Genomic DNA, 20,442 nt, shown 5'->3' on the forward strand with positions numbered 1-20,442 from the left:
AATCCGACATACAATGCTCACCAATTCCGCCGACGGTTTCGAATGAACAAACCGTTGTTCTTGCGTATTGTGAATCGTCTCAGTGAAGAAGTTCCATATTTTAAGCCAAAAAGGGATGCAACCTTCCGGAATGGTCTTTCACCGCTACAACAATGTACTGCAGCAATTCGACTATTAGCATATGGGGCTGCAACGGACTCGGTTGACGAATATATACGTCTTGCTGAATGTACTGCTCATCAATGTTTGGAACATTTCGTCGTCGGAATAGTTGACTTGTTTGGCGCTGAATACCTACGCCGACCCACACCAGATGATCTTGAAAGGCTACTCTTTTATGGAGAAAAGCGGGGTTTTCCCGGGATGGTTGGAAGCATCGACTGTATGCACTGGAAGTGGAAAAATTGCCCAACCACTTGGAAAGGAATGTATTCACGAGGCACCGGTAAGCCAACAATTGTTTTGGAGGCGGTAGCTTCACAAGATCTCTGGATATGGCACGCATTTTTTGGAGCTCCAGGTACTTGTAACGATTTAAATGTTCTTGATCAATCACCAGTATTTAATGACATTATTTACGGTCGAGCTCCCGAAGTTACGTACTATGTTAACGGAAATGAGTATAATTTGGCTTACTATCTGACGGATGGTATTTACCCCGAGTGGGCAACATTTGCTAAATCCATCCCACATCCACAACATCCAAAGCATCGATTGTTTGCAGAACGTCAAGAAGGTGCACGAAAAGATATTGAGCGTGCATTTGGAGTCCTGCAATCTAGATTCGCCATGGTTAAGAATCCAGCTCTTTTATGGTCAAAGGGTAAAATTGCATATATTATGAGAGCATGTCTAATACTCCATAATATGATTGTCGAAGATGAACGGGATTCATACACACTCTATGACGAACAAGAATTCCAACAAGATGATGGAACTGGAACTACTCCGGATCTAACGTTTTCGGTAAATATGTCTTCAAATCTTGAGGGATTAGGTGATGGCCATACAATGATCCGTGATAGACAAGCACATCAAAATTTAAAGGAGGATTTGATTGAGCATATATGGAATAAATTTGGACCTTAAACTATGTATTAATTAAATAAAATGTTTGTCTTGTTTAATTAATTAAGTAATATGTTTGTTTGTTTTTTTTTCAAAATTTTATTTATAATGTTTTGTTGTTTCATTAATATTTGGTATTGTATTATGAATTTTATTATATGTTTTATAAGTTTGAAATTTAAATGTTCTTTTATAATATTTATATTTTAAAAGTTTATAAGTTTTAAAAAATGTTTAAGAAATATTATATAATTGTAATAAGTTTTATTGTAATATTATATAATAAATTTATTAGATTTTATAATTGTAATATGTTTAAGAATATTTTATTATTAAATCTAATGATCTTAACCATGTTCTCCCTATAACTAACTTTTTAGCAAAAGTTCTTAACAAGTGTTCTTAGATTATTTTCCTAATATATTTAAACTAAGAACACTCAAAAGTGTTATCCCTTTAAAGATGCCCTAAGACAATAAAAGAGTGACTATTCTCTAAGCTCATTGTCTGGTTTGGTCTGGACTCTGAAGTGTTCTTGAATACATAGAGTTTGTGATTGTATTGATTGAAATATGTATATGCAAACATTGGAATACATTTGCAATTTTAAGTAGGTATGAAAACACATAGCCAAAAAAAGTCTTTAAAAGAATTTGACACTGAGGGCATTTTAGTTATTTAGACATCGTCTTTGATTCGATTCTCCATTAAAAAAAAACAGAGCTTTATGAGAGAGTTCGATCTCCAAATAAAATGGTGAAGGGATGCGAACAAGTAGACTGACGAAACCGATCGTTCTTCTCACGACCGCACTATTGAGCACTGCCTTCTTCTTCGTAATCTTCTTCTTCCAAAACAATCCTTACTTGTCATCCACCTCTTCATCTTCACAGAACCCAGACTCTATGGCTCGAACCTTCATCTTATGGCTTCACGGGCTTGGTGATTCTGGACCTGCCAACGAACCCATCAAAACGCTTTTTAGGTCCCCGGAGTTTAGGAACACTAAGTGGCTCTTCCCTTCTGCTCCATCAAATCCAGTCTCCTGCAATTGTACGATTGACCTTTTACTATCTTAATTTAGGGATCATTAGAGTTGGTGTGTTATGCGTTTCGTTCTTCTCTAGGTTTTGATCACTTTGGCTTATTGCATTGGGATATTTGCTAAAGTATTGTGTATTCTTAAGCTAATTCGAATTTTTAGGTCTCAATCTCATTGGAAGTTTGCTTTTTGACGTTATTGTGTAAGCCTTGCTTTTGGATTTTAGTATGGTCCTTGCTAAAGTATTGATTGGCTTTGATTTGTTTTGTGCAGATGGTGCAGTGATGCCTTCTTGGTTTGACATACCTGAGCTTCCTCTTACTGCGGTAATACTTTTATACTTGCTAATTTGGTAGCTTAACCAATTTGTATGCCATCAAGTAAGCAACTTTTTTTTATGTGGTAGGGCTCTCCGAAAGATGAAAGCAGTTTGCTTAAAGCGGTTAAGAACGTTCATGCTGTTATAGATAAAGAGATTGCAGGAGGCATAAATCCGGAAAATGTGTATATCTGTGGATTTAGCCAAGGAGGTTATCTCTCTTTGCACCACCATAGTTGCTCATTCCCATGGATTGTTACTTACCCGATTCTAAAATTCTACAATGTGTTTGATGTTCTTGCAGGTGCATTAACCTTGGCTAGTGTTCTTCTTTACCCGAAAACTCTTGGAGGAGGTTCAGTCTTTAGCGGATGGATTCCATTCAACTCTTCGATCATCAGTCAGTTTACTGAAGATGCTAAAAAGGTCTCCATCTGTTTTCGTTTTGGTTTCTTATAAAGGGTTAAATGTCAGATCACTGTTTTTTTTGGGTTTCTGAATCTTCGGATTTTGCAATATGCAGACACCAATCTTGTGGTCTCATGGCATAGATGACAAGACTGTACTATTCGAAGCTGGTCAAGCAGCTCTTCCTTTTCTTCAACAAGCTGGTGTGACTTGTGAATTCAAGGTATAATAATAATATGATATTCAATCAAACACTCATGTTTGATCTTATAGACAGAACAATCAATCCAAATACTGATCACCATGGAAAGATCTTAGAAACCGATTCTTGATAATTTTTAACTGAGGAGAGTTTGTTTATGATCTGCAGGCTTATCCGGATCTTGGACACTCGATCAGTAATCAGGAGCTGCAGTATCTGGAGTCATGGATCAAACAACGGATGCAGAGCTCGTCGTCTTCTTCTTAAATGGTTTTAAAAGGCAACACTACTGCACTCGAGAAAACATCCTAATATCGATCACAGTTAGAAGAACAATGATAACATCAGCTCATCTTCTGGTCCAGTTTCTCTGTCGTGAAAACCGGTTTCGGTTTAATGTGTCATGTTTCGTTGGTTATGGAAACTTTTACTATTCGTGTAACACACAGAAGTTGTAATTTCCATTGATTTGAATTATATAATTTGGCAACTCGGATCTTTTGATGTGTTCAAAAAAAGAGAACAGTCAACTTTTTAGTTGCTTACGTTTCATTCAAATCAATAATTGATATAGAGATTAGATCTATGTCGGATAAATAGCAGCCAGTGCCATCATCATATAATAGTTTCAGATTGTTGTGAAAATGGTGTTTTCTGACTGTAACTGTACAAATTATTTAGCGTAGAAGAGAAGACAACAAAAAAATGTCACCATATATGAAAAGAAGGATCTGAATAATGAAGTTTTCAAACATATGTCAATATCTAAGTTTTTTAAACCATATATAAATAGTGAAAGAAAAACATTATTATTAAAAAGATCCGACCAAAAAAGAACACAAAAAAATCCAAGTGAGTTTGCATGGTCTGTTGCACGGGGGTATTTTCGTCAAAACACATAATATCCCATTTGCACCCATATTATTATCTTCCTTTGGATTCTTCCCATAGCAACCCACCGACTATATGTGATTTCCAACATTTACCCCTTCACCATCTCAAATATTACAGAATCTTCACACTATAGTGACAGCTACACAAGAATCTAAGTCCATCAAATATTTATATATGTATACACATTTTAAGTTTATACACTAATAAACAAATTTAAGTTGATTTTACCCTAGCCGCTAAAATTTGCTAACAAATATATATATATATATATATCATTAGTCTACTAACTCTATTTGTACTGTACTGACTGTATATATTTTTTATAGTGGCTTCAATTATTGCAATCATTCGGAAAATTAAAAATGCTAATTAGCATTACACTTTGATCACGTGTAGTGAAGTCAAGTAATGTTTAAAATTCGCAGTTTAGTTTTGTACAATAGATGTAACAAGGAAAATACAAAGAACAAGTATTTTACGTGCATGAACTTTGTTATGATTAATGAGAAACGCTGGCATTGGGCCGTTGAAGATGGTCCTACTCAGAGATAAGTCTATTTATTCTTGTTAATAACCAAAGATCGAATCTATCAATTCTTGTGACTCCCGAACAACAAAACTCTAATAATCTTCTTTTTACAAATACAAATAAAATAATGTCGATCTTTATATTTCTTTGTTTCATAAATTCGAAATTTAGAGTTCAACGCTTGTATTGCTGTAAGTTGTAACAAAGGGTCAAAGGCTACTTACTACACTTTTTTGTTTTGTCAATTATCGAAGCAAAAAAATTATTGGACATTGATACGTTTTGTTTTGTGTAATCTAATCTTTACAAACACCAAAATAATCCTTAAAGATCTCACATGTGATTGGGGTTTGTTGGCTAATTCTTTATACTAAGCATTGTTCTAGTTTTTAAGCCAAAAAAAAAAAGAAAACTGTAGTCCAATAGTCTCCATTTTCTTTTTAAAAATAAAGTTGTTGGATTTTGTTTTTTTTTTCGAATTTCAAATTTTAAATTGGAAATTTTGAAATAGGGAAAAAATATGGGGGGGTGGGGTAATTTGTAAAGCTTTTGAACTAAAGATAAAAAAGTGTAAAATAAAAAAAAAAGCGCCAAGTAGGCGATTACTGTTACAAATCAACCAATCAAGAAAAAAGCAAAACCTTCTAACTAACTTAGCCTACTTCAAAGATTACGCAATCGTCTGTTTTCAGAAACACACACAGTGGCAACTTCGTAATAACACAGTCCTGAGTTACCCCATTTTCGTCATTTCACATCCTTCGTCCTTCTTCTTCTTCTCTCCTTCCACCTTCACTGCCACTCACACCTACACGCGCGAGACTACTCTCTCTCTTTCTCTCTCTCTCTTCTGGAGCACTCAAAGAGTAAAGTTTTCTCTCTGTATTCTTAGCTTTATTATCTCTCTCTCTTCTCTTCTCTGTCTCAAGAAATGGCGGGTCGGATCCAATCCCACCAGCTACCAAATGGACTCTACGTATCGGGAAAGCTAGAGCAGCCAAAAGAGCGACCACCGACAATGGCGGCTCGAGCTGTGCCTTACACCGGAGGCGACATCAAGAAATCCGGCGAGCTAGGAAGGATGTTCGACATCTCCGTCGTCGATTCTCAAGGACCGCCGCCGTTAATCGTCGGTGGTAATAGCAGCGGAGGTACTTCGAGGCTCCAGGCGCCGCCACGTGTCTCCGGTTCTTCTTCCAACCCTAATAGTGGATCCGTTCGATCTGGTCCAAACTCTGGTTCGGTTAAGAAATTCTCAGGTCCGCTCTCTCAGCTTCAGCCGACCGGTTTAATCACCTCCGGTTCTCTCGGTTCTTCCGGTCCGATTTTGTCCGGGTCGAGGAGGTCGGGTCAATTAGACCACCAGTTGAGTAATTTAGCGTCGAGCAAGCCTAAATACGGGTCGTCGGTGACGAGTCTCAACGTAGACCCGGTTCGGGTCGGGTTTACAGTACCAAAAGCGGTAGTTTGGGCGGTTCTTATCGTGGCCGCGATGGGATTGCTAGTGGGTGCGTTTCTTACCGTGGCGGTTAAGAAACCTGTGGTGATTGCGGCGGTTTTAGCGGCGGTTGTTCCAGCAATCGTGGTTTTGATTTGGAACTGCGTTTGGAGAAGAAAAGGACTGTTGAGTTTCTTAAAAAAGTATCCAGATGCTGAGCTTAGAGGCGCCATTGATGGACAATTCGTTAAGGTTACAGGGGTAAGTTAAAACCTAATTTTCAGATGATTTTAAAAAATTCCCAGTTTTAGTAAGTGACTTTAATTGTTCTGGTTAAACTAAATTGCTTCCTGATTTAGCTTTTTGATCGTTTTCAATTTTTGAGTGAAGTTAGAATGTCATTATCTATCATTGGCTTTTTGCTTATGGATGTATCATATGCTTGGATCTCTGTTTAGGGTTTAATTAACTTTCATTTTAGTTTTTGTTTTGCTACATTATGTTTCTGGGTGCTTTATGATGATTTTTGCTTTTGTCTGTGTCTGAAATTTTATATTAGTTAAACTAAAGGGTTCGTCGTTTGTGTTCAGCATAGATTTATAAGAGTCTTTAGTGAAACTAGACCATTTATAATTGGACAAATTGGAGTCACGGGTGTTTTTTTGTATTTGTGGATTGGAGTACAGTCGTCAACAGCTAGTGTAATGCGTTGTACAGACTATTTATAATTTCTGAAATAACAATGTTGCTGTAGATATGGTTAAATATGGTAGTGATGGTCATTGGTGTATTTCTTGTTTTGCTTGAAATGTTGTTTTTTTTTGTATGTAGGTTGTGACATGTGGAAGCATTCCTTTGGAGTCTTCATACCAAAGGACACCAAGATGCGTTTATGTATCCACGGAGTTGTATGAGTACAAAGGTTTTGGTGGGAAATCCGCAAACCCTAAACATCGATGCTTTTCTTGGGGTTGTAGACATGCTGAGGTTAGTTTCTTCTTCTTTGGTCATCAGGTTTCCAAGATTTTATGTGAAAGGAGGAGATGGTTAAGTTTGATGAATCTTGTTGTGGTTGGCAGAAATACGTGTCGGATTTCTACATATCAGATTTCCAATCTGGATTGCGAGCGCTAGTAAAAGCAGGATATGGATCAAAAGTTTCTCCTTTTGTCAAACCGGCGACAGTGGCTAACGTAACAGCGCAGAACAAAGATAAATCTCCCACCTTCTTGAAGTGGTTGTCGGATCGCAACCTCTCAGCCGATGACCGAGTCATGCGCCTCAAAGAAGGGTATGTGAATCTTGATACTTTTGTTAGAGTCACTGTCCAAACCTTGAAATATATAGATTTTACTTGAATAAAATACGACCTTCTAAACCATGAGTTCAGTAAGATTGAAAGTGTATACTCTCAGACTGTAGATGTAGGCGTTTACTTTGACTGGTACCAATGGATTTTTTTTTCCACAGTAACAGTCACAATCATGGAAAAAGATGTGATGAAACATGTATAGTGGGAAAAAAACCGTTAACTTATGTCAAAGTAAACGGCTTAAACATCTCACATCAGTGTTTGATAAATCTGAAGTTATAGGGCTTAGATTCTTAGAAGGTTGAATTAGGATTAAAGTTAGTCAGACCCCAAAGTCACCATTTTGTTAGTACAAAGGAATGATCTATTTTGACTACTCTCATCTTGGTATTGCACACAAAAAAGCTCATTGGTTTCACATTTGCAATGAAAGGTAACCCTTTCTTATTGATTTCAATCATATTTGATTGTGTGTAATAATCAGATACATAAAAGAAGGAAGCACGGTGAGCGTGATGGGGATGGTAAGAAGACACGACAACGTTCTGATGATAGGTCCTCCGGCAGAAGCAGTCTCCAGTGGCTGCAGGTGGTGGCACTGCCTCCTTTCGACCTACGCAGATGGCCTGATCATCACCTGCGAAGAGAATCAAAACGCTGATGTCATTCCTGTCTGAAACCAATATGTATGTAATGCTTCTTTTGCCCGATATTCAATATATTGCTACAAGAGTTAGGCTCACGAGACTGAAGGAAGAAGAGAGGAATGAGAGGAGAGCCGAATTGGTTCAAAAAGGAAACCAATGGGCTTTGCCTTTTGCGATGATGATCCTATTAGTTTTTTTTTTTGCCCCTTCTATGGGGGTTTATGTGTAGATAAAGCACCAAAATGTAAATGCTATTTTCTGTTAAAAATAATTATTATGTTTCCATCTAATTATGATTATATTCTTGTATTATCTTAAGTCTAATTCCCCTAACGTTCCATTTGTCTCCGTCTCATTTCGGATTTATGTTGGAAAAGACATGGGATGGGACGTGGAAGCAAGTTTTATTAACAGATAACAAGTGTTTGCAAACTTTTTATATCGTTTGCCTGAACATAGAGATTATGATTGTCAAAAGCGGTGGTTGTAATTTTCACTGTGATCAAAATCTAGGATCGCAATTTTGTGATTAGCCATATATAATGTTTACTACGATGTCTCAAAAACTGAGTAGAGAGATTTACCGTAGAGTCAAATTTAAGAAAATAGATTCACTCTCCCTGTATGAACAAATAATTTTGACTAGCAATAAGAAAGAATTCAGAAGTTTTCCCTGACTTTGTCTGTGTCAACAAACAATTCGAAATGCCTCAACTTTCTTTTCTCCTACCTTCAGGAAAAAAAACGAAAAATGGTAAAACTTATGCTTACATCAAATTTCTGAAAAAACAAAATCAAACGCGATTAAGCAAAGATTTCTACATTTGGGCCTCAATCAAACCCAAAACTAAAGCCCAAAAGTTAAAGAAGTAAACATTTTTACCTAATTACTAGTGTTTGTTAGAAAAAGCAATAAAATGGTAAACAGAAGAGCACGCTTCCTTCTTTCTTTCTGTCCTGTAACTCCTGAGTCCCTGTCTCTCTTGAGATCCCTCCTGGTTAGTTTTCTGCTCACCGTATAAACTATGACGGATTTAATTTTTTGTTTCTTCCGATCCCATCGGATTGATTTGGTTAGTCTTTGAATCGAACTATCGAGTATTGAGTTGATTAATTGGTCAATTTCGTTGTTTGCTTGTAAAGCAGAATACTTTTATTCTGCACCTGCTTCCTTTGATTTTCAACTGGTTGGTTTGTCCAAATTTCACTGATCAACGATCTATCAGATGATATTATTTGCCACATTCTATCTTTCCTTCCGTTCAATGAAGCTACTTCAACATCTGTCCTCTCAAAGCGATGGCGTTATCTGTTTGCCTTCAGACCCAATCTTCATTTAGATGATCAAGAAGTGGGTGGAGGACAAAGTTTCATCGATTTTGTGGACGTTTTTTGTCCGTCGACTTCGACACGTGCTTTATTGTGATTGGCTGTAGAATTTGTCTAGGATTAAACGAAAACATTTTCCAGAGAAAAAATTACTTCGACTTCTTTCTTTTCTCTCGACGGAGACGACAAACCGATACACATCCTCGACGATTTCACGAAAGCCAATCCGTTCTTCTCACCGGATGTTCTTGACGAATTACCAAAGCCGTTCTGTCGCATTCTTTGTGGAAGCCAAAAAGAAATCAGCTTTCTGTATCTCTATCGGATTTTTCGAGTAATCTGCGAAAACATAAAGCATCAGGTTCGTTTCCATTTTAATTTTGTGATCCTTTTGACTCATTTGTTCAAAAGATCCAGTTTTTTTGCTTGATAGATTCTGCTCTGGTTTTATTTTTGGCATCTTGATCTGGGTTTGAGTTCTTCCATCAGTTGGGATTAAAAGATGCTAGCTTTGGATTTGTAGATGTAGAATTAGAGTCTGTAATGCTTTTACTTCTGCTTTAATTTTGATTTTGACTGTGGTTGATGATTAATTGGAAGCTAAAAAAGCATCTGATTTGAGCCGATTGTTATAAGCTTGTGAACAAATATGTTTAAACTAATGCACCTGGTGAGCAGCTGATTGAATTGTTCTATCCAGTCTCCATTATAATGCAAAAGAAGAGTTCTTTTTTTGCTGTAATGTTTTGCAGTCTTCACACCATGATGTTACTCATCTTTGATTTTCTTGTGCTTAGAGCACTGTCACTTTTGTCTTGGCGTTGTAGTTCTTAGGATGAGCATTAACAATTGGAAGGGTCTTTCTATTCAATCGATTTTGATTTTTGTGTTTTCACTATATGAACAATATATGTCAATGTTCTACGATGGCCTCAGAGCTTCTGGAGTCTCAGTTCTGCTATGTTAAAAGGAGTAATTAGAAGTGTTGTTATATACATGTTTCGGAGTTCTCTTTAGTTACTCATCCTGTGATTTGTATAGATTGAACAGTTAGCTAAGACTTTGCATACTTGGGGTCTGTTCTGTAACATGTGACAATTTTTACACTTTCTTGAATGTTGCAGGTTTAAGACTTTAAAAACAATGGCGGGATTTCTAGGTTTTAGTTACCTTGGTCCAAAAAGCAAGAACACTGTTGTAGCGGGAGGATTAACGGCTTTTGTTTTTGGGGTATACTTCTACACAATGAGGGCTGTTGGTGGCACGGACGAACTTCAGGTGGCTATTGACAAGTTCGAAGGCCAAAAACCAGTTGAGACTGACACCAAGGTTCCATCTAAAGTCTAATCCTCACCGGCTTGTTATGTCCAACCAAACTCGTTGTTGTTTATCTTTTGTCTTCAAAGTTCTTTACTTCACTCTCGTTCGTCAGATTGGTATCTGTGTTTGAGTCTCAGTCCAATCCCTAATACAGTGTTTTAAACAAGAGAATTCTGATCAGGACATGTTTTTAATGTTCTTGACAAATAGACACTAATGCTCATATTAAGAATAAGAACCTTTCAAAATATTACTATTATAATTGGGGGACCAAAAATGAAGGACAACCAATGCCCATGGTCTAAGAAACTTACTTATCTCTGTACTGAGCGTTCGAAGTATTGGGACATGACTTTAGATACACCGAGTCTTGCCTACTTAGAATACTCTGATATAGTTTCAAAAGACTATCCGTTTGTGAATCTTGACTCCCTTGTCGAAGCTAAGCTTGATCTTTATCTCACTATTGGTTATAGCAACCCAACAAATCTGTTTAAGGGGTTACGAAACGTTGAGACCTTGGAGTTATCTGGTGCTACTACTAGTCTGGTAAAGAATGATCTCTTTTTCATTTTCCTTTCATATTATTTGCATGGAAGTTAAAAGTTTAGGAACCAAAATCTTTCTCTTAAGGTGTTTGGATCCAAAGATTGCAATTGGTTAGTGACTAGTTAATATTTTATTACTTTGTTTTCGGTATTCCGTTATTTCCGTGAAGTAATCCCAGTGTTCAGCAAACTGTCTCGTTTATCTATTACACATGATCCACTCTACTACTGTTGGGAACATCTGCCAATACTTCTTGAAAAATCTCCGAATCTACAGACCCTCGTCCTCAAGGTATAACCAAAACCCTCGAAATCTTATCACGGTCAAACTCAGGTCGCTAATATTCCCCTCGTGTTTCATTTCAGGGTCCATATTACGCCCGTGAATATGAACAAGAATTTGGACATTCATGTCCTGTGAAAGTATTGAAGATAACTGAGTATAGAGGAATGACTGGAGAGCTAGAGAATATGAAACATTTGCTAAAGAAACTATCATGTCTTGAGCTTGTGAAAGTTCGTGCTTATGCAATAAACGACGACGAAAAGTCCCGAATCACCAAAGATCTGCTAATGGTTCCTAGACCGTCCAGTTGCAAGATCCAGATCAAGTTTGTTACCTCCTAGTTCACTAATATAGTCTCTTGGAAGTTTAAAACTGAAAGTACAGAGAAAGCATGTTCACATATTGCTCCCTTTGATAAGAACTTCAAATATGCATCAATAAACCTAACTTTTGCGGATCTTTATTCATCACTCTACATGACTAAACATAAATAAAGTCAGCAACTTTGAGTTCGTTCAAACAGATCAGACATCTATATAAAACTATATATGACTGGTACCAATGGATTTTTATTCCACACTAAAAAGTCACAATCATGGAAAAAGATGTGATGAAACATGTGTAGTGGGAAGTAACCCGTTAACTTATGTCAAAGTAAACGGCTTATACATCTCACATCAGTGTTTGATAAATTTGAAGAATCACCAGAGTAAGGACTAAAGTTAGTCAGACCCCAGAGTCACCATTTTGTTAGTACAAGGAAAGATCTATTTTGACTACTCTCATTGGTTTCACATTTGCAGTTAAGAGATAACCCTTTTGTTATTGATTTCAATCATCATATTTGATTGTGTGTGATGATCAGATATACATAAAAGAAGGAAGCATGGTGAGCGTGATGGGGATGGTAAGAAGACATGACAATCTCCTGATGATAGTTCCTCCGGCAGAAGCAGTTTCCAGTGGCTGCAGGTGGTGGCACTGCCTCCTTTCGACCTATGCAGATGGCACCTGCGACGAGAATCAAAACGCTGATGTCATTCCTGTCTGATGAAACCAATATGTATGTAATGCTTCTTTTGCCCGATATTCAATATATAAATGCTACAAGAGTTAGGCTCACGAGACTGAAAGAAGAAGAGAGGAGAGCCAAATTGGTTCAAAAAGAAAACCAAATGGGCTTTGCCTTTTGCGATGATGATCCTATTAGTTTTTTCTTTTTGCCCCTTCTATTGGGGTTTATGTGTAGATAAAGCACCAAAATGTAAATGCTATTTTCTGTTAAAAATAATTATTATGTTTCCATCTAATTATGACTATATTCTTGTATTATCCTAATTCGTAAGTTTAATTACCACGGTCCACGACTAGTGTGGCGGATCTACAGTACAACTGTGTAAGTATGTGGGGGCACGTGCCCCACACTATTATTATGTATTATTTAGTAACTATGTGCAATAATTATCTGTTTTAACTGTTTGAGTGTTCGATGCCACCATGTACCGAATTTTTTACCTTTTTGCTGCATATTTTTATCATATAGTATACTTATGTATTAATTTTTAGATATATTAATAATATGTGCCCCAGGTTCAAAACTCTCCTGGATCCGCCACGTTCCATTTGTCTCTGTCTCATTTCGGATATATGTTGAGAGATTAATCGCAAATGACATTAGACGTGGAAGCAAAATTCTTATTAACAAGTGTTTGCAAACTGTAAAGTAATTTTTATATCGTTTGCCTGAACATAGAGATGATGATTATCAAAAGCGGTGGTTGTAGTTTTCACCGTGATCAATATCTAGAATCACAATTTTGTGATTAGCCATATACAGTAAAACATCAATATCTAGAATCACAATTTTGTGATTAGCAAAAACCTCTATAAATTAATAATGTCAAGACCATCACATTTTATTAATTTATAGTGATATTAATTTATAGATAAATTAATAATTATTACTTTATACTATAAATTAATTTATAGATATATGTTTGAATTGTTCAAATTTTAAAAATTATAAATTGAGACAATTTTAGCTAAATAAGATTAGAATTTCAAATATTATAAATTTTATTTGTTTTGAGATTGAATTGTAATGTTTAAAAACCATTATTGACAAAAAAATACAAATACTATAAATGGGCATTCTCAAAAATACCCATTTTTCAATGTCCTATTTTAAAAATACCCCTTCATGTTGATCATTTTTAAAACTACCACTCTTTATGTACAATATGACCAAATCACCATTTCTTTGAATGACAACAAGAATGTACAATCACCAAAATCAAAAAAATTTCCTACCAAAAAATAAAATAAAATTCTCGCCAAAATCGAAAAAAAATTCCTGTCAAAATGTTTTTTCCCGCCAAAAAAAATTTTCCCGCAAAAATTTTTGAAATTTATATCTTATAAAAACATTGTAAACGATTTTTAAAACTTTGTAAAAGTGTTTACAAGGTGTTTAAAAACCTTGTAAACGCTTTTACAAGGTTTTTAAACACTTTGTAAACGCTTTTAAAAAACTTGTAAACCTTTGAAAAACCTTTTAAAAACTCTTTTAAAAATCTTGTAAAAGCGTTTACAAGATGTTTATAAGGCTTTTATAAGTAGAAACCTTATAAAAACATTTTAAAAACCTTGTAAATTTTTTTTTGCGGGAGATATATTTTATCGAATTTTTTTATCAAAATTTTTTTTTGGCGGGAATTTTTTTTCGAAATTTTTTTTGCGGGAAAATATGTCCGAAATTCTTTTGGCGTAAAAATTTTGTTTTTCTTTTTATTGATTAAAATATTTTTATCTAAAGGTAAAATGGTCAATAAAAATTAAAGGAGGACAAAAATAAAAATGGTCAAAAGGGGTATTTTTAACAAATTCTCTACTATAAACATATTATCTTATACACATGACATACATAAATAAAAATTTATAATCAATAACATAAATCATCTTATTTTAATAGCTTATAAAACTAACAAAATGAAAATGATGTATATCTAGCTATTTTTATGGCATGTTATAGAGCAATTTATATCATTATACTTTGAAAATACAATATTGTTTTATAGATATGACTTTTAAGAAAAAATTCAAATTTTTAAAGCATACATTATTATTACATCAGCATATATATATATATATATTAAATACATAATTATTAATTTATAATATTATTGGAATCATATTTTACATGAAAATTTCAAAAAAAAATATTATCTTATTTTCTTATCGAGTTTTGTTATTCTTTACACTGGTCCGACTTGGGGCAAGCAAAATTTATTAATTTATAATGTTTATTAATTTATAGAGGTTTTACTGTACATGTTTACTACGATATCCCAAAAACTGAGTAAAGAGATTTATCTTAGAGTCAAATTTAAAAAACTAGATTCACTCTTTCTGTGTGAACAAATAATTTTGACTAGCAAGAAGAAAGAAAGGTGGTAAAAATTAATGCTTATCATCAATTTCTGAAAAAATCAAAAAACAAAATCAAACGCAATTAAAGCCAAGATTTTGCCATAGAATCATATACTTCATATTTCTACTTTTGGGCATCAATCAAAACCCAAAATTAAAGCCCAAAAGCTAAATAAATAAACTTTTTTACCTAATTGCTTTATTATTACTTACAAGACTTTAAAACTAGAACAATACTAAAAATTAGAACCAATCGAAACAGGATTTATAGTTTACACACTCCATTTTGCAATACAATTTTACTGTATATTATTATATTTTAATTATATGTATTCACTCCCGATAAACAACAATTAAAATTTTCAAATCAAAAAATATGTGCATTGTATCAAAGTTATATTTTGCTTAATATTAAAAAAAAATTAGTGAAACATAATTCTCAAAGAAAAAACTAAAGACTAATATTATCTCATAATTGAAAAAGTAACAATATCAAAAATTCCGTTTATTAATTTTCCTCAAATTTTTATGAATTTAATGGTAAATTTACTTTTTTTTTTGTTAAAAAAAAACAAAGGTAAATTTACTTCCAAGAAATTTTATATATATACATAATATGTAAATATATGCTCTAATTTACGTAAACATATAGATACATATATTTTCAAAAGTTTGATCTCATAGTTAAATTTTGACAAAAAAAAAAAGAGAGAAAATATAATTAATATAGTTCATAAAATTGCACACATATAGCTTTCATAATATAACAAAGTTTAATGGTGGTGTATTTAAAAAAACTATAACAACAATTTATTTGTTTATATAAAGGTGAATTTCTAAAATCATTTTTCTTTTATGATTTATTATTGATAGTATAATTTATTTATTATGGTATTATATAAATTATTTGTATAATTACCTTAATTAATTTTCTTATAGAATTAGTAATTTAAAATTAGGATTAGCATTATCTTTTTATATACATATAAGAATTATCTTTTTATATACATATAAGAATTATCTTTTTATATACATATAAGAATTATCTTTTTATATTTATTAAAATTGCTTAAATATTTTCTTTCTTTATAATTATTTTATTAATATTAAAATTTGTTGAAACAAAGTTTTTGTATAACACATGGCAAAATCTCTAATCTTTAAAATTGACAACAAGTTATTTGTTTATATAATGGTGAATATCTAAAATTTCTTTTATGATTAATTATTGATAGTATAATTTTATTAATTATGGTATTACATAAATTAATTGTATAGTTTCCTTAATTATTTTCTTATAGATTAGTAATTTAAAATTAGGATTAGTATTATCTTTTTATATACATATAAGAATTATCTTTTTATATTTATTAAAATTGCTTAAATGTTTTATTTCTTATAATTATCTTATTAATTTTAAAACTTGTTGAAACAAAGTTTTTGTTAACACATGGCAAAAACTATAATCTTTAAAATTGACAACAATTTATTTGTTTATATAATGGTGAATATCTAAAATCATTTTTTCTTTTATGATTAATTATTGATAGTATGATTTTATTAATTATGGTATAATATAAATTAATTGTTTAGTTTCCTTAATTATTTTCTTGTAGAAATAGTAATTTAAAATTAGGATTAGTATTATCTTTTTATATACATATAAGAATTATCTTTTTATATTTATTAAAATTGCTTAAATGTTTTATTTCTTATAATTATCTTATTTAATTTTAAAATTTGTTGAAACAAAGTTTTTGTATAACACATGGCATAATCTTTAAAATTGACAATAATTTATTTGTTTATATAATGGTGAATATCTAAAATCATTTTTTCTTTTATGATTAATTATTGATAGTATGATTTTATTAATTATGGTATAATATAAATTAATTGTTTAGTTTCCTTAATTATTTTCTTGTAGAATTAGTAATTTAAAATTAGGATCAGTATTATCTTTTTATATACATATAAGAATTATCTTTTTATATTTATTAAAATTGCTTAAATGTTTTATTTCTTATAATTATCTTATTTAATTTTAAAATTTGTTGAAACAAAGTTTTTGTATAACACATGGCAAAATCTCTAATCTTTAAAATTGACAACAATTTATTTGTTTATATAATGGTGAATATCTAATGGTGTTTATATTTGCTTTTAGCTGCTGGTGGGTTTGTCCAAGTTTCATTCTTTTTACTGATGAAAGTTTTTATCTTTTCAGTTTGATTCAAGTTAGTGGGTGATTGATTATCTACTTTGGTGGTTGATGCTTGAGATCTCTTATTCAGATTGATCACGCCTGATAGGTTTATCTAGAATTTTGTTTTTGGGAACGATGGATATGATCAACGTTCTATCAGATGATATTATTTGCCACATTCGATCTTTCCTTCCGTTAAGTGAGGCTACTTCAACATCTGTCCTCTCAAAGCGATGGCGTTATCTGTTTGCCTTCAGACCCAATCTTCATTTAGATGATCAAGAAGTGGGTGGAGGACAAAGTTTCATCGATTTTGTGGATAGAGTATTGTCTGTGTCTGGCAATTTCCACATGAGGAAAATCTCAATAAAATGCCGTAAGAGTATCGACACGGGTCATGTCACCCGCTGGATGACTGACGTGTTGAAACATGGCGTCTTAGATCTTGATATAGACGTAATCCCCAATGAGCGCATCTTAGTGCCTGTGGAGATGTTCACTTGCAAGACATTGGTTGAGCTTAAACTCTCAAGAACATTTGATGCTCTGATTCCTGATGATGTTTCTCTTCCATCACTCAAGACTCTGTGTCTTACTTGGGTCTACTGCTACAATAGTGATTGCTGTGCTTTTGAAAAGCTTCTTTCTGCTTGCCGTGTGCTTGAGGAATTATTCATTTCTGGCAGGAGCTGGCAAAGTCGACAATGCTGCCGCACCGTGTCTTCCTTGACCCTTAAGAAACTTACTATTTTCTGTACTCTGCTTTCGGATTATTGGGACCTGAGTTTAGATACACCGAGTCTTGCCTACGTACAATACTCTGATAAACTTCCAAAACACTGTCCTTCTGATGAGCATCTTGCTTCCCTTATCGAAGAAGAGCTTGATCTTCATTTCACTATTGCTAATAGCAACCCAACAAATCTGATTAAGGGGTTACGGAACGTTGAGACCTTGGAGTTATCTGGTGCTACTACTTGTCTGGTAAAAGAATGATCTCTCTTTTCTTTTTCCTTTCATATTATTTGCATGGAAGTCAAAAGTTTAGGAACCAAAATCTTGTTAATATTTTATTTTGTGTTTTAGGTATTCCATTATTTCCGTGAAGCAATCCCAGTGTTGAGCAAGCTGTCTCGTTTATCTATTACAATTGATTCAGTCTACTACCGTTGGCAATATCTGCCAATACTTCTAGAAAAATCTCCGAATCTACAGACCCTCGTCCTCAAGGTATAACCAAAACCGGCCCGAAAGCTTATTGGACAAACTCAGGTCGCTAATATTCCCCTCTTTCTTGTTTCAGGGTCCAAATTACGACAGTCAATATGAACAAGAGTTTGGACATTCATGTCCTGTGAAAGTATTGAAGATAACTGAGTATGGAGGAAAGAGTGGAGAGCTAGAGCTTATGAAACATTTGCTAGAGAAACTATCATGTCTTGAGCTTGTAAAAGTTCGTGTTTATGCTTATGGTTCCTAAACCGTCCAGTTGCAAGATCCAGATCAAGTTTTGTGAGAATACTAATGATCCTATTAGTTTTTTCTTTGGCCCTTCTATGGGGGTTTATGTGTGTGATTAGAGAGAATATGATTGTATTATTATTGTTGTGTTGTGTATTATCAAATGGAATGATACAACTTATATATAAGCACAAACCATAATCAAAAGACATAATTAAAAAGATTACATAGAATAATATAATCTTATTATATAAAATTGGGTTTTGAAAGTTAGTCATTAACAAGATTTTGACATGTGTAAAAGTTAATATTTAAAAGAAGAAATTTGATAACAACAAAAACAAAATATTTTGTTTTAAAAAATATTAATAATGTAAAAAGATAATTATCAAAAATTACATAATTTATTAAAAAATACAAAGTCTTTTTAAATAATTATAAGGAGATCATATATATTTCATAAAATTCGAAATTACAATATTATTTACTTATTTTTAATTTTAAGTTATTAATTCTACAAAAAAATAGAAAAAGGGATTAAAGAAAATATACAGTTAATTATTAATTTTAAATTTTGTAAATACTCACTTCTATATAAACATAGATCGTCTTATATTTTAAATAATTTATTTAAAAATACTGCTTTCAACTTTTTTTAATTGGAAATTTTTTTTAATGGAAAGGTAATTTTTTCTTATTTTTTTTAAACCAAAATTTTTTCCTACTTTTTACCTTTTCAGTTGGGAATAGGTAAGATTAATATGTTGATCCAAAAAAAATTAATATATGCGTTTTCTTTTCCTAATACTGTATTTTAAAATTTATTGTAGTATTTTTAGATTATTTAATTTAATTTATAGGAGCTCATCAACCTAATTGATAGATAAAATAGGCTAATCAAACACAAGTTTTTAAAACATTTGCTAGAGAAACTATTTGTCTTGAGCTTGTAAAAGTTCGTGTTTATGCTATAAATGACGAGGAAAAGTCCTGAATCACCAAAGATCTGCTTATGGTTCCTAAACCGTCCAGCTGCAAGATCCAGATCAAGTATTGTGAGAATACTAAGTAATAGTACATGACAAAATAAAATAAAATAAAACAAAGTTTGTTACCTCCTCCTTGTTCGCTAATCTAATTGAGTATCTTGGAAGTTTAAAGCTGAGAGGGTAATAACTATTTTATTTTTTGCGATCTTTATTCTATCACTAGCAATTGACCGCGCTACGCGCGAGAATTAGATTAAGGTGAATTCTGGGTTTTTTGTGTATATTATTTTTTTGGTTACATAGATTCATCTTTACGTCTGTTTTTGTATTTAATTTGGGTGGTTATGTTGTTTTGTTGGATATTTTCAAGCATATCGCTGTTCATTTTTCAAAAATTGAGATAATCTTGTGTGTTTTTAATGTTTTTAAAAAAAATCTAATGAGAAGTTAACATTGTGTAGTTAAAGTTGTTGTTTGGCTGTAGTTGTTAGTTTTGATTAATTTATTATTATTTGTCATTTTATGGTTGGATTGTTATTTGGTTTTATATTTGGTTTTGGGTTAGAATTTTTAATATTTTCATATGTATTTAGTAAATTGTGGGAGTAGTTTTTTTTTGTCAATGTTTAAGTGTTTGGAGTGAAAAAGGTTGTCGATTTTATTAAGAAAAGTAAATAAAATCAATAACTTACATTTCTTTTTTTGGGCTATTTTTCTTTGTTTCAGCCATTGGACCCAATTTTTCTGTAAGGCTTATAATGTGTTGGTCTATTGGGTGATTATTTGTATGTTATTGAGTTGGGAATGGATTTTTTCTTTTTCAAATCCGATGTCCTGGTGAACGGATAGGAGAAGAGCAATGTTTGCGATCTAGAGGACAATATGAGTATTGAACCTATTTCTTTGATGCTCGTAATCGTTTTTCAGTCATCCCTTTCATATATCCATTTTTTTTTAGGATTTGCGTATGGGTTAAATTCTCAAAGACTCTCTACTCTCCATAAATAATTCTAAA

The 20,442-nt window shown here is 32.8% G+C and overlaps 5 protein-coding genes across 6 annotated transcripts; all 5 read left to right on the forward strand.

Moving 5' to 3' along the window:
* The first annotated feature begins 1,553 nt into the window (after positions 1–1,553).
* LOC104731279 (putative carboxylesterase SOBER1-like) lies at positions 1,554–3,537 on the forward strand. The gene is made up of 6 exons (XM_010450604.3): positions 1,554–2,121; positions 2,384–2,436; positions 2,517–2,640; positions 2,734–2,855; positions 2,953–3,060; positions 3,208–3,537. Exons 1-6 carry the CDS (start codon positions 1,833–1,835, stop codon positions 3,304–3,306), a joined length of 795 nt encoding a protein of 264 aa, XP_010448906.1. The 5' UTR covers positions 1,554–1,832; the 3' UTR covers positions 3,307–3,537.
* Positions 3,538–5,158: 1,621 nt separating this feature from the next.
* On the forward strand, positions 5,159–8,171 carry LOC104731281 (protein SHOU4). Its single transcript, XM_010450609.3, has 4 exons — positions 5,159–6,161; positions 6,732–6,887; positions 6,980–7,191; positions 7,697–8,171. Exons 1-4 carry the CDS (start codon positions 5,394–5,396, stop codon positions 7,887–7,889), a joined length of 1,329 nt encoding a protein of 442 aa, XP_010448911.2. The 5' UTR covers positions 5,159–5,393; the 3' UTR covers positions 7,890–8,171.
* Positions 8,172–8,778: 607 nt separating this feature from the next.
* On the forward strand, positions 8,779–10,756 carry LOC104731282 (uncharacterized). 2 transcript variants are annotated; one of them, XM_019233391.2, is made up of 2 exons: positions 8,779–8,857; positions 10,313–10,756. In XM_019233391.2, the coding sequence occupies exon 2, from the start codon at positions 10,332–10,334 to the stop codon at positions 10,533–10,535; it is 204 nt and encodes a 67-aa protein (XP_019088936.2). In that variant the 5' UTR covers positions 8,779–8,857; positions 10,313–10,331; the 3' UTR covers positions 10,536–10,756. The 2 variants fall into 2 exon arrangements, with proteins under 2 accessions (XP_019088936.2, XP_087335124.1); XM_087478998.1 differs by lacking the exon at positions 8,779–8,857 and adding an exon at positions 9,286–9,549.
* Positions 9,037–11,711, forward strand: LOC104733388 (F-box protein At4g22280-like; the record flags this gene model as incomplete). The annotated part of the gene is made up of 4 exons (XM_087476835.1): positions 9,037–9,282; positions 10,791–11,053; positions 11,201–11,348; positions 11,423–11,711. Coding segments are annotated over 4 exons (918 nt in total), but the record flags the coding sequence as incomplete, so codon positions are not given.
* Positions 11,712–16,199: 4,488 nt separating this feature from the next.
* Positions 16,200–18,633, forward strand: LOC104731283 (F-box protein At4g22280-like). The gene is made up of 3 exons (XM_010450610.2): positions 16,200–17,961; positions 18,064–18,207; positions 18,281–18,633. Exons 1-3 carry the CDS (start codon positions 17,113–17,115, stop codon positions 18,455–18,457), a joined length of 1,170 nt encoding a protein of 389 aa, XP_010448912.1. The 5' UTR covers positions 16,200–17,112; the 3' UTR covers positions 18,458–18,633.
* The last annotated feature ends 1,809 nt before the right edge of the window (positions 18,634–20,442 follow it).

The sequence above is a fragment of the Camelina sativa genome, chromosome 12 (genome assembly GCF_030686135.1).
Source record: "Camelina sativa cultivar CO46 ecotype springtype chromosome 12, ASM3068613v1".
In the NCBI taxonomy this organism is placed as follows: domain Eukaryota; kingdom Viridiplantae; phylum Streptophyta; class Magnoliopsida; order Brassicales; family Brassicaceae; genus Camelina; species Camelina sativa.

What these genes read in the sequence shown, in the direction of transcription:
- LOC104731283 (XM_010450610.2), top strand. Translation starts at nt 17,113, where the DNA reads ATGGATATGATCAACGTTCTATCAGATGATATTATTTGCCACATTCGA. An exon ending in CTGGTGCTACTACTTGTCTG is followed by an intron (nt 17,962 to 18,063) that starts GTAAAAGAATGA and finishes TTTGTGTTTTAG; the next exon opens with GTATTCCATTATTTCCGTGA. An exon ending in TACAGACCCTCGTCCTCAAG is followed by an intron (nt 18,208 to 18,280) that starts GTATAACCAAAA and finishes TTCTTGTTTCAG; the next exon opens with GGTCCAAATTACGACAGTCA.
- LOC104731282 (XM_019233391.2), top strand. Translation starts at nt 10,332, where the DNA reads ATGGCGGGATTTCTAGGTTTTAGTTACCTTGGTCCAAAAAGCAAGAAC.
- LOC104731279 (XM_010450604.3), top strand. Translation starts at nt 1,833, where the DNA reads ATGCGAACAAGTAGACTGACGAAACCGATCGTTCTTCTCACGACCGCA. An exon ending in CTGTGGATTTAGCCAAGGAG is followed by an intron (nt 2,641 to 2,733) that starts GTTATCTCTCTT and finishes ATGTTCTTGCAG; the next exon opens with GTGCATTAACCTTGGCTAGT. An exon ending in TTACTGAAGATGCTAAAAAG is followed by an intron (nt 2,856 to 2,952) that starts GTCTCCATCTGT and finishes TGCAATATGCAG; the next exon opens with ACACCAATCTTGTGGTCTCA.
- LOC104731281 (XM_010450609.3), top strand. Translation starts at nt 5,394, where the DNA reads ATGGCGGGTCGGATCCAATCCCACCAGCTACCAAATGGACTCTACGTA. An exon ending in GGGGTTGTAGACATGCTGAG is followed by an intron (nt 6,888 to 6,979) that starts GTTAGTTTCTTC and finishes TGTGGTTGGCAG; the next exon opens with AAATACGTGTCGGATTTCTA. An exon ending in GTCATGCGCCTCAAAGAAGG is followed by an intron (nt 7,192 to 7,696) that starts GTATGTGAATCT and finishes TGTAATAATCAG; the next exon opens with ATACATAAAAGAAGGAAGCA.